Genomic DNA, 12,894 nt, shown 5'->3' on the forward strand with positions numbered 1-12,894 from the left:
GCAATGGCTATAAAAATGTCAATAGATTACTTTGTCTAATAGGTTAAAAATAAATAAATTCCAAACACTTTGTATCTTTAACGGAAATCCATTATTTCACCTGATATTTAAAACTCCCCCGTACGTTCATTAAAAGCGATGCGTTTGTCTTGTAAATTGTTTTTTCACAAAATTTGCATTTTGACTGGCTCATCAAATTTTGGTTGGCTTTCACCGCCAGCCAGCCCGGCCTTAATTTAATTGCTCCGGCGTAGCAACGTTTTTAATTTACCTGATGGACAGCGCGAAACATGACCAATCGCTGCAACGTCACCGCCATTATCCTTGTCGCAGTCAGATCATCTCCTCATCAGCCGCACGAGGCGCAAAAAGTGTCCTGTGCGAAAATATTTAATTTATTTTAACTACGCACACTTTTTCAATTGTTTGCAGTGTTGAGTGCACTGCAATACAGTGCAGTGCAGTGCAGTGCCAGTGCATAAGATGCGATGATGATGATGATGATGATGATGGCTCATCAAAAACAAACAGACGATAGTGTGGAAAGGCCACAAAAGCAAACTGAATGCGAAAAAAATAAACAGGAATAATAAAAACATTGGAAAGCTGACACAAATGTTTCTTTATTTGCCATTGCACCGTGATTTTTGTTGTATCAAATTGGAGTTTTTTTCCTTAAATATAGTAAACATGGATGGTGCAGGGATTTATGTATAGCATGGCGCTGATGAAAATGACTCGCTGCATTGGTCGTGTTTACTGTTTGCTGAACAGTATTGTACGCCCCCACGCGTACTCTGGAGAGTGTGGTGCACAAAAAACATTAATTTGCATGCAAGTCAATTATCAGGAGGCAGCCAGCAGTCAGGCTCCAGTGGTTACTCGTTTCGAGTTATTTTTGCACCACAAAGAACATACTCTTGAAACCAAGTAAACAGAGAAGCGGAAAATGGGTAAAGGGGAAAAGCCCATCAGCTACGATCTGTTAGTCCTTTGGTAATTTCAAAATCGAATTTGATATTTGATTTTGCCATCATTCAATGAAATATTATTCCCATTTACATTCCCTGTTACTCATTTTCATTGTATTTCTGAAACTGAAAACAAATAGCCCAAATGCTAGACAGTTTTCAATCATCAAACGTCAGTAACAATCGAACCGAAATATTCATATTCATCCTACTGAATAGGGTATTGAATGACTCATTAGACCGGAGGCCTTTCAAAACTGACTGGTAAGCACATTTCTAAATGTTTTTATTAATTAAAAATATTGCAATATTGCATTTCGCATTTTCCCGATAAATACGGCACCTGTGAAAAATGTGCAAATGTAATTTTCAAGGCATTCAGCAGTTCCTTTCACTTTAATAATTTCTTTTTTATTTTCGCTACATTTTGGTTTGCTCTATCGCCACTCCTGCAGAGCCAGGCAATCACTAGAAACTAGAAGTAGTCTTAATTTTGCTTAAAGCCTTTAAGGATAACTAGCACTAAAACTAAACAATACTATTTGGGGGCCAGTCTTGCGGCGGGATGGGCACAGTTTCATCTGCTCTTAATGGTCACCTCAAAGTTGACACCCAAGTTGCGGCAGCTGAGGAACTCGCCGGATGCCCTAATCTCGGGCCAACTGCGCTGGAGTGACTGAACTGGGCCGAACCACTTGATGCCCTCGCCCTGAGCCTCGATAACAGCCTCAAAGTTGGACCGTCCTCCCAGTGGTGCCTGGTCCAGGTGCCACAGGAAGACGGCGTACTCCGTGTCGCTGGAGATCGGTATGACAGCCAAGAAAAATGGGTGCACCAGGTTCGAGTCCAGGTCCTCGCTCATCTTCAGGCAGACCAAGCCCTCTTGGGGCGGCGGGGGATGCACGTACAGCCGCTGGCCGAACGTGCCGCAGAACTGGACCACGGCCAGGCGATGCTCTCCGCTGAGATGGCGCAGCAGCTGCCACTCCCGGTGCACTGCATCTAGCGCCTGATTTACGCCGGATGTCGCCGCCGCCGCCGCCTGTTTATGGCTCCCCGCTGATAAGGCGCCGGTATCCGCTACCACTCCTGGTCCTGGACTTGATCCTGCAACAGAGTGTCCCAACTGCAACGGGACTGTTGACAATTTGTTGGCCAACGGCTGCTGCTGCTGGTGGCTGCATGATTTCCCAGTGGGGCAATGATAATTCTGAAACTCGCTCTTCACCTGCTCGCCGGCAATGCGCTGTCCATTATTCGTGGTGGCGTCTCCATCGCACCGCAATCCGTCTTCATCTGGCCCCCCAATCCGCCAACTTTTCTTGCCAAACTTTAACTTTGGTTTAACGAGCATATTGTTGTGACCTTCCGCGAAAGTCTCGGGCTGGGGCTGCTGCACTTTTATCAGCGAACAGTGCTCCTTGCCCTGCCGGCTGCCACCGGATTCGTGGGCGACATTACTCGGAGGTCCCGATGCAGGTCCCTTTGGCATTGACTCCTCCGGAGCCTGCAGGACCGACTTGCCCAGCTTCTTGCCGGAATTCGACTTGGCCAACGCCATTTTCGGTTGATTATGATATTCATTTGTGCACTTGTTGACGCTGCTCAGTTTTGCATAGCCCTGGGCCGCAGTTACTTGGCTGGTTTTACCTGAAAACGAAACAAGAACGATGAGAATCCCGCAGGAATGAATTCCGAAATGTAAATATAATAAATGCAGGCAGGGCATCTATAGCTTTGGATTTTTCTGGCTTGCTACACTTAGAAAAAGTTAAGAAAGTTTTCTTATTGACAAATCAAAAAGAATAATTCAAAAATGTATTCTAATTGCAAAATTTTAGAGTACAAAATGTTCTTCCTTTATTTTTTCAAGAATTTATAGAAGGTATGACCTAAGAAATATGAAAAACTATATGATTATATATCATATTTTATATATTTATTTTAGAAAATCTATTTATTTGTTATTCAAGTGCAGTACGCAGTATTCTTGATGGTCTTTAGTTTTGCAAGTTTTTCCTGTCGCTGGCATTGTCCATTTTCGCTCGTTAGAGCCCCCTTGACAGCAACTGCACAGAAGTTCAAGTGGCAAATGAAAATGGAAGAAAGTACATAATTCCTCAAGTACACAGCTACATATAAATATGAGCTAAGAAAATCTCAGCAAAAACATAAAGAATGCACACTTAATGTGGAAGCAATAAAAACCTACTAAGCAGGGAATAAGCTAGGAAAAACAAGGCAAGATGAATCCCCCCAAGTGCGGGAAAAGTGGCAAAAAATGAAGACCAACAAGTAAAAACAAAACAAATGCAGACAACGAGGAAATTCTTGTGCTTGTTACCTTCGCTGTAAACTTCACTCCAAGTTAAGTTGGCGGACACAGATTGAAAATGGCAACGAGGCGGCTAAACTTTAAACGAGGCTCCGAGCAGAGGGCCTTGTAACGCAATGCCGGCAAGATGGCAACGGCATAAAGCGCGAAAAACTTTAGCAATTTATGTTACATAATTATGCTATAAAAAGAACAACAAGGGAAGATGAGCCATTGCGCTCAATTTCAAGCACTCTTGACTCGGCTCCGCTTTCTGTTCGCATTTTTCTTTCATTTGCGCCGCTCTCGATTGAGATTTAAGTGAAACATTGACACTTGCCGTTGCAGAAAACTTTTTTGGCCCAAGTAAATGATGTCTCAGAGTCTTGAGACCAGGCCCAAGATGTTGCCAATGGTGAGTATAAGAAGTACAGAGAAGTACAGAGGCGAAAGCATATATCAGGGGGAGGCTTGTAATTAAATATGGTTCTATATTTTGTCGACAAAGTTGAATAATTTAAATTTCCACTTCATAACTAGAGATTCAGGAAAATGTTTTCTCATCATTGTAGTATTGATTACATACAGGGAACGCTGATGTTTTGAGCTCTATTTGCATGAAAATGTTTCAAATTTCAATATTTCTCATGTATTGAATACCAATTCAAATATCCTGAATTATGTTACATTAAATATATTCCTATATTAACTTTAAACTTGAGTTTAGAAGAACCTATGTAGACAACTGCCAGAATCTGCTAGTACCGCCTAATGAAACCACTAATTTGGGATTCGTTTCGCCTGGATTGAATAGATAAAAGCCACTAAATATACTTGCAGATTGGGTGCACTTACCGCCGTCGCAGGGAAAACTCTCCGCCAGCAGGGTGAATAATTTGTCCGACAGCAGACAGCGTCCTCGCGGTCCTAGGGGAACCCGGCACACAGGACACTTCACGGAGCGACTGCGGCAATTATTGCAGAGAACGTGTCCGTTGCAGCACTGCCAGCCAGGTGGCTTGATGACCTGGTTTCCAGTTGAGAGGATCCACGGGAGGGGGCAAAGAGTACGTGTAATTATTCAGAGAGGGAATCATTTCAATTAATTATACATATCGTGACCATCGAACCCACACAGCCACAGGAGGCAGTGCCTCGCCCCTGATTGCTTCATTATGATATTTCGAATTGGATTTAAACAAAAACCAATTCCGAGTCCTTGTCGTAAGTAATGCACAAATGGCAAGTAAATTTGATTACTTCTCACATTTGAATCTCCTTTGGCTTTTCCTCGGGGAGAGCCAGGTCCTTACTTGCATCTGCTTCTATTGCTCCTCTCGAATGTATGTACATGGATGCATATAAAAAATGTATTGTATTGGGAAGCATTGTGCGCAGCAAGCTTTCCATTTAAATTGAAAATCAAATTGAAAATATTGCAAGCGGATTTAAAATAATACAACTGTGTTTGATGCGCGCCCAAATACTTTTGCGCATTTGAAGCTGGCCCTTACAAAAGCTCAAAAACTGGGGCAAAAACACAAATACAAAATGCTGAAATACGGAAATGCAGAAATACAGAAATACAGAAATATAAAAATGCGAACACGAAAATCGTTCTCAATCGGATAGACTGATGGACTGGGGGGAATATAAATAATACATATGTACACCGAAATTTGGCTGATTCTTTTTGTCTCTCCTCAATCGATGTGCAGACAAACATAAATTTGCTACGTTCAGAATAAAGAAACAATTTCTGGTCGGCAGATTTCATACTTTTTGCAACGATTTGGCAGAACTGCAATCGAAGTATTACAAATGTAAAACCATTCGATGGCAATCTGACCAAACGATACAAAAAGAAACACCAAGATAAAGGACTCTGGCCACCATTGAAAATCGAAAATACATATGAACTCACTTTCCACCATATATATGTATGTGCATATATGTGTAAGAGAATTACGTGGGAAATAAGGCAGGGATTTAAGTGACGTTGCACGTGTGGCAAACGTTCTAAATGTTATTCGTCTTTTATTGTTTTTAATTGGCTTAAATGGTATGAGCAAATGCTTTTAATTTTAATACCCTTGCATGCATAAACAAAGACTCCAATTAGTGATAGAAATCAATTAAATGCAGCTGAGCGAAAACAATGTGGGGTTGGCTGAAGGCGGAACAGGAACTGTCAGAGGAAGCGGAAATGGCCAAAGACGAATGTGGATGCCCCACTTCCGACAGCGGCAGCTGTCGAAGGCGGCGTTGCATGCTTTTAGGCATATTGTAAAATATCATTTCGTCCGATGGCAACCATACCGAATTAATTCGATTGCCAAACTTCGCCTGCCAGTTTATATTAACGAAAAGCCCGCCGGGCCAAGGCCGATCGAGTGCAACCAAAATGAATTAATCATATTGTGCTAACATTGGCCATGCCTGCCTTAGTAAGCCATTTGTTTGCCGAATTTATGAAAATTAAATGGCTTCCCAATTTATGCATATTTAAATGAAACAAAAACAATCTCATGCCCGATTTAATGTCAAACAAGGAAAAGCACTGGCAAATCTTTATCCGAACGGACGGAGCCTAATGCAGGCGATTAGCATTCAAGGGAATCGGGATGCGCAACTATTAAAACTCCAGCAAAACAAAATCCCTTAATAACTTAATGGACTTGTGTGTGTTCGTGTGTTTGCATGCACACTTTTGTATGTATGTATGAGAAAAGGACATGAACAACACACTAGAAATACGTTCATAATACAATATAATGCCATCTCCGTGCCACAGTAATAATGGCAAAATCAGAAGGACTCTCCGGCAACTAAGCCGTAGGGCGAGGAGAGTGAGAACGAGAAGGAGTAGTATCCGGCATAAACTGATTTCGGGTTAATAAACAAATTATTCAGTGCAGCTGCAAAAGGAGTTTCAAGCTGCTCTGTGGCCAGCTGCCTGCTCCCAGCTCCAAGCTCCGAAGGCGTTGCACCGTGGCCATATCTAGGATATCTCCGGAATCTGCCATGTCCTTGCTCTGCTGCTGCTGCTGCTGCTGCCGCCTGCACATGCTTAATTTATGGTTACACACCAACACTCCAAAGAGATCTGCTGCTGCTGCTGCTGCTGCTATGGCAGCTCCAGGCGAGAATTTCATTTGAAAATACTCGTAGTTCTGCATTGTGAATGGAGGTCGACTCCCCGCTCACCGGCTCGGACCAGTCGTCCGCTCACTCTTCTTTATCTTGTCTAATTAATTAAATTTATGTTTTTGCTGACAAGCCGGGCATAAATAAATTTAAAGCCCGGCCCTCGTCACCGACTTCAATTTAAATGCACAACGAGCTAGGGGGCTGCCACGGAGAGCATCGCATCAGCAAAAACAGAAGCTGCCCGCAGGCGATTGACACGATTATTCACACTGACTTCCGCTGCCGCTCACTCTAATCGTCAATATTTGATTTTTAAACGACATAATCAATCACACTGCCCGTGCTATGTGTACATATATATATATATATATTTTGCAAAACTAATCAAATCACATGCCAGAGCAAACATTTATCAAAAACCTACTCGAAATATAGGACAAAATAAAACTGGCATCAGGCCGAAAAAAAAATAAAAAGAAGGACCAAAAAGGAACATAACCGACGGCTATTAACTGGCTGCATGGAAAGCTGGCTGGATCGGGACATGTGCGTCGTTTGAGTAATTGAGTCAACAAGGCATACCTGCCTCCATGGAGGCGAGGGGCAGTCAGGGGATGATATCCTGACGAGGGCACGCAATCACTGGCAGCCCGGTGCTCCAAACTTTCTATATATCCAGAATATATATATACATATATATATATATATATATATATATATATATATATAATATATATATACATATAAATATATACTCATAGTAGAAGTACAGTCAAGTGATTAGCAACAAACTTGCGCAGCAAAATCAACGCAGGCCGGGAAGAGGATGGCGCTGCGATTGGGACTTTAAATACCACTGCACAGGGAGAAACTGAGCATCGAAAAGGATCTTAAATATCTAGGATCTAGTTTCCATTTCTAATATATCCCTTAACTTCGAAACCATTGTAACTTGCAACTGATTATATAGTAAATAAACTTTTATACTGATTCCACAAAATGCTTAGCCAAAGTTTCCTATACATAGATTTAGAACAAATGCTTATGATGACTATGAAAGGTATTTAATATCTACAATTCCGCAACAAGAAATAAGAAAGAAAACTAACTTTAAGGAGTCGAAGTTTATATACTCCTGCACTTTGCTGTTGAAATTTAATGATAGAATCGGAAATCGATAATAGCTCAGCTTAAAATATTCCCGTTTTCTCGAATCGTTTCTTATTGATGTTTTTATATGACAACTTTTACGGCAAATCAAGATTTAAATATCTCATAACTAAGTCAAAAATGCATTAATTTCAATTCGGAAATCGATCCTTTGTTAGTTTTTGTTAGGTTAAAAAATCTGCATACTCAGTTTCAAATTTAAAGAAATTCAAATTTTCCCCAATTTTTGGCAATTAAAATTTAACCCCTTATTAAATTTTCAAAATTCGAAGAGTAATGAATGTTGCAAGAGTAATGAATGTTACTGTTTATTTTCTCTCAATGTAAGATTGATGGCAGCGGCTGGCTGGAAGGCAAACAAACGACCAACTGGCCAACTAAGTTTTTGGCCGAGTTCGGGCCCAGCCGAGTTAGATAATGACGAACTAAAACTAAGGCCGACCCGGCCAGCCTCATCGATATGCAATGCACATGCATCCCAATCCCATCCCAATCTCCCGCATCCCATCACTCCAAGGACCACCGCAGTCCGTCCCGCATCGTCCACTTACCTCGAGGCACACAGGACACTCCAGTAATTGGGAAATATGTTGCAGGCATGTTGCAAACTTTTGCAGCGATTGTTGATTAATTCCATGCTGCTGCAAATACAAAGAGAGAAAGCGGGGAAAGCGCTGGTTAATTTGAGGGCTTCTGGTTTCTGTTCAAGGTTAAACGGTTAAACACTTCTCTGGGATTCAATCAATTAAATCTGACGCCTGCACTTAATTGTATTTAAATTTTCGGCGAGCCGCACTTTCGATGCTGCGTCGTAAATAATTCACACAAGAGTGCCCATGAAAGGTACCGGACTTAAGCTGATTTCCATTTAATTTGCATTCGATCATCAAAACGAACCAAGCGAGCGGCGAGCCATATAACATGTTGGAAATGCCATCGAAAGGACCGCCTGCATTTGGAAGACACATTACGTCCTATGCCTGATTGCGGTTGCAAGTTTAATCTGTTTAACGGGTCAGATCCGAGCACACTCACACACACACAAACCGAGTGGCACAACACACTCTGTGATGCACAGCCTTCGGCATTGATTGAAATGGACTTTCCATGCCAACCACCTGTGCCAGGTGTCCGAGTGTCCCTGAGCCTGTCAGTCCATCTGTCCGTCTGTCCGCGTGTGTGTCCGGCTTAAATTTTCGACTCTGCCACGGCAAGGACATTTAGGTCAATTGAATTGTAATAAAGTACACATAATGTGTCAAGAACGGAATTACGTTAGTTCGATTCAATTGAATTTAATAAAATAAACAGTTCGTAGGTCGTCAGATAAACAATTTACCACGACGCTCGATATTGACATATGCACGGAAGAACACCTCGGGCTAAGCTTTGGGGCTTAATTTACCTCAACTGGGGCATTGGGATGGACATTAGGTTTAGATTAATTCATGGCCAGCATATAGTTTTTGTTTGAATTAAAATTACTTGTGTTGTTGGATCATAAAATTGAAGACGAAAAATCGAAATTCAGGGGTTACTGTTCCCTAAGTTACCTAGCAATATTGTTGCATAGAATAATATAATATTTATATTTCTTAAAATGACAAGCAGAACTACCAAAATAAAATCAAAATCTGTTTCACTAGAAACTAATTGAGGTCCACTCGGACTGAAATCGCACAGCAACTCTCATATGTTCGCATTTTAGCTTACGTAAATAGCATTTGATGGCCATTCAATGGATTACGTGTGGTTATGGATGAATTAGTAGCTAAAGACTAATTTTGCGATTTTCTTGAGAGAAACCTTGGCGCTGAGAAACTATATAGTCGATGCAGTGGTGGTGAGCCCACAAAGCCAGTAGACCAAGCTGAAGCGTCTAATTACTGGCAGCAACAACAGCCATTAAGCCAATCAGCATTATGTAACGCTCAGCGGCACACGAACAACGGTGTGGTGCCGCACATTCATGTGTGACACTGGCCCATTTAGCCATCATTCCGAGCACTGCAAACCAATTAGCCGCCTGGCTAAAGTCAGAAAGCCAGAAGTGGATCACATATTGGAGGAAAAGGTGGCAATAAGATCGATTTGTACAATTTTGAGGAAAGATATATAAACATATAAATATCAATTCCATATATTCATTTTATCTTAAACACAATGGCAATGACTTACCACAGCGTGGGCTGCCTCAGCGGGATCCTCATTTGGAGAAATGCTCGCCTGTTGGCGCCACATCATCAGGGTCACATGCTCGGCTCCGCTCTGCCAATGCTCCTGCAGCCGTCCTGCCAGCTCACTGATCCTTAATCCCAGGACATCGGCTCCATTGAGCTCTAGCAGTGTATCGCCCAGCCGGACTCCGCCAAGCTCCGCATTCGATTTCGCTTGCACCCCGCTGACCCATGGATATGGATCCCAGGGGGCACGACTCAGATTCAGGCCGAGGGTACCGTTGGCGCAGGCGTAGATGGTGCACAGCTGTAGCATGGTGGCTGCAAGAGGGGGCAAGGGATACAGATTAAATCAGGCATTTCTTCAAGGCCGCACGTCGCCGGCATTTCATGCAATTTATGTCACACACACAAGCACCCTGTTTTGGCCAACATAAATTTGGCCAATTTTCAACACTTGAGGCGTCTGCCAGACACATCTAATTACCTGGCCTAACGCACACACACCCATACACACACTCCCCGACGGAAGGTGACTGTGAAAAATGGTGGCAAACTGTTTTACTTGGCCTACTCTGCAGACTTGACTTGGCATGCCCATCACGTAGCCACTCGCATCTATTATGCGTGAGTATGTGATTGGGGCAACCGCTGTCCCCAGATTTCGGCACTTGACTCATTTGCACCTTTCTAAGGGCTATTCTTTTACCTTTCGGCAGGTGCCTGCCGAGTTGCCTCGAAGCCCAATTAATTAGCTAGGTTTTCGAGGCCCAGAAAGTTTTGCGCCAAGTGGTCGTAATTACGCATACGCCACGTTCGCCGGGCGTAAAATTCGCTCACATAAATCAAAAGTTTGAGCACCTCACTCAGCCTCTTAGAAAGAAAGAAAGAAAAGGGTTTGTTGAAAAGTTTTGAGCACTAGCGAAAATCAATTAAGCACCACCAGCCGGAACTCGGCATCGGGTATCGAGTACCATATATAAACCAGCTTCAGAGAACCCAGCTGTTCTGCCAACTGGATTCTTTCGCTTAGTCACTGGCATTGTCATTCCCAATCGAAGTCGATGTTGATGCCAATGGATTGCGTCAGATTCTTAGGGGCTGTCAGCTTAGAAGATTCTTCTCAGCCGGGAAATTGATTATGTTGCTTACGCGCCAAGCCTCGAGTAGATGGAGAACCCATTTGCTGTCTACGCACGCGGATACAGATACGAGTACGAGTACGACTACAAGTGCGAGTGCGAGTACGGCAAACTTGTTCAAATCACTTCAATTCACTTCACTTCTGGCTGACATTGGCCATGAATTTGCTATGACGTCGACCAAGTGAAGTGGGCATAGCGGAAAGTAAATAAGTTATTGAACAATAATTCGAACTAGGGCTGCGTCGGCAATTAAAAGCGATTGATACTCGGCTGGCCATCATTGAATTATGGCTTAAAACTTTTTTTTTCAAGCATCTCCCCTGTAAGGGCAATTAAGAGCCCGATTTAATTATTTTTCAAAGCCGCACAAATTAGTTAAAGCTGCTGCACCCACTAATAAAATAAAGAAAAAACAGCAGAAGAGACGGAAAACCACCAACCGCAGCAGCGGCGGCGGCGGCGCACAGGAACAATTTGCGGACCATTGTTTTGGCCAAAGTCAATGAAGCGCGGCACTTGGCAAACAATTACGAAACGAAAAACCAACAGAGGGCTGCCCCTGGTAACGCTCCAATTAAGGTCCGGCTCTTTAAGGCCTTGCTGCAATATTTATACCGTAATTGTTTTAACTTTATCTGAAACAGTTTTCTCGATCGGAAGCCAACTGAGCTTCGGCGCGTGTGAATTGCAACTGACTGCATTCGAGCGGGTGCAGCAACCAGAAACCTGCCATTGGCCCGCTTTCGTTTTCAGTGTACGCAGGAGAGGTGGCTAAAAACGAAGCTTGGCTAAAACAAACTCACACGGAATTGCGTCACAATTACACACGAAAGAAACCGCAAGCGAATCGCATGGAGACGGAGACGCCAACGGGGACAGAGACAGAGACCCAGAAACCCCAAAGCGGGCAAACTGTTGCGCATGCGCCATTGAAGCGCTCGTCCCGCTGCAGCCTGTCCCCCATTCCACACTCTCTGGGCACTATGTAGTACCATACAATTAGCAGCCTGAGAGCTGACGCTGCCGTGTAAATTCCAAGTCGAACGTGAGTCTCCAGTTTTTATTTTGCCTCTGTTTTCATTTCGCAAGCATTGCGCATGCGTATGATTTACGGGCCGTATATGTAGTATATGCACTGCTCTTGGCGCGTTTCTAATTGAATTTTGTCTGACAGCATAGGAAACGACAATTCAGCTAGAAACAAACTCGTTTTGCGGTCTTAATTACGCGAATAACCAGTAAATGCGTTAATAATTGTGCGTTACACTTCCGCGTTTTTCGGTATTTCATTTAACTGTTGCTTTTTTGTTGTAGATTTTTCTATTTTGAGTGGGGCTAATGTGCGGTGGCAGCCACCTTGACCTAAGCCAACGTTAACCAACTTGGCTTGGACAACATTAAGCCAACTTAGGGCTCTGGGTGAGCGTAAGGTCGTTTGGGCCATTATAGCCATTAGGCCTCGCACGGTTTGTTAACAATTACACACCGTTTTGTTTTTATTTTTGTGTTGGTTTGGGCTTTGGCTCGCTGGGAAATCAATTTTCACAACTCTCCGCTCCGCTTGGCGGCTCTTAACTCAATCCAATGGCTTTTCCTAGGCGCCGGCGCAACGCACTTCGCGATTGACTGCGGAACTTGCGGCGCTTGCGCACTGTCTGCGAGTTGGTAAGAAACTGCCGCGCGGCGTCTGCACAGCTGACCAACAGACCTAAACTTGGCTTAAACTGGCTAAGCAGAGCGCCACCTTTTGACGAAGCTTGGAACTGAGTGGAAGAGAGCTTTTGAACTGTTTTTTTTTTTTTTCAAACCAGTTGGTTATAAACAATTGTGGGATCACTTAAGCACTGTTTAAGCCGGACACCACTGACACATCTTGTTGGAACTGCACATAAATTCTTATGATATCTGTCTAAGCATTACATTTGTATGACTTTTTAAGGATTTAACAAATCTATGAAATAATTATA

The 12,894-nt window shown here is 43.1% G+C and overlaps 1 protein-coding gene across 6 annotated transcripts; it reads right to left on the bottom strand.

Annotated features, from left to right (window-relative positions):
• Positions 1-1,360: 1,360 nt before the first annotated feature.
• On the bottom strand, positions 1,361-12,652 carry LOC110191141 (uncharacterized). 6 transcript variants are annotated; one of them, XM_086837023.1, is made up of 5 exons: positions 12,414-12,652; positions 9,784-10,103; positions 8,157-8,246; positions 4,141-4,312; positions 1,361-2,621 (listed from the first exon to the last, which is right to left on the bottom strand). In XM_086837023.1, exons 2-5 carry the CDS (start codon positions 10,096-10,098, stop codon positions 1,549-1,551), a joined length of 1,650 nt encoding a protein of 549 aa, XP_086693149.1. In that variant the 5' UTR covers positions 10,099-10,103; positions 12,414-12,652; the 3' UTR covers positions 1,361-1,548. The 6 variants fall into 6 exon arrangements, with proteins under 6 accessions (XP_086693149.1, XP_020817556.2, XP_086693151.1 ...); XM_020961897.2 differs by lacking the exon at positions 12,414-12,652 and adding an exon at positions 11,543-11,709; XM_086837025.1 differs by lacking the exon at positions 12,414-12,652 and adding an exon at positions 11,410-11,505.
• Between the last annotated feature and the right edge of the window lie 242 nt (positions 12,653-12,894).

The sequence above is a fragment of the Drosophila serrata genome, unplaced genomic scaffold, assembly GCF_035046125.1.
Source record: "Drosophila serrata isolate PLE 108 unplaced genomic scaffold, ASM3504612v1 contig_295, whole genome shotgun sequence".
In the NCBI taxonomy this organism is placed as follows: Eukaryota; Metazoa; Arthropoda; class Insecta; order Diptera; family Drosophilidae; genus Drosophila; species Drosophila serrata.

Excerpts from the sequence above, each read along its gene's own strand:
- LOC110191141 (XM_086837022.1), bottom strand. The coding sequence starts at position 10,462 with ATGAGTCAAGTGCCGAAATCTGGGGACAGCGGTTGCCCCAATCACATA. Across the intron at positions 10,104-10,269 it reads GTGTGTGTGCGTTAGGCCAG|CCACCATGCTACAGCTGTGC; the intron begins GTAATTAGATGT and ends CCCCTCTTGCAG. Across the intron at positions 8,247-9,783 it reads CTGAGGCAGCCCACGCTGTG|CAGCATGGAATTAATCAACA; the intron begins GTAAGTCATTGC and ends TTGTATTTGCAG.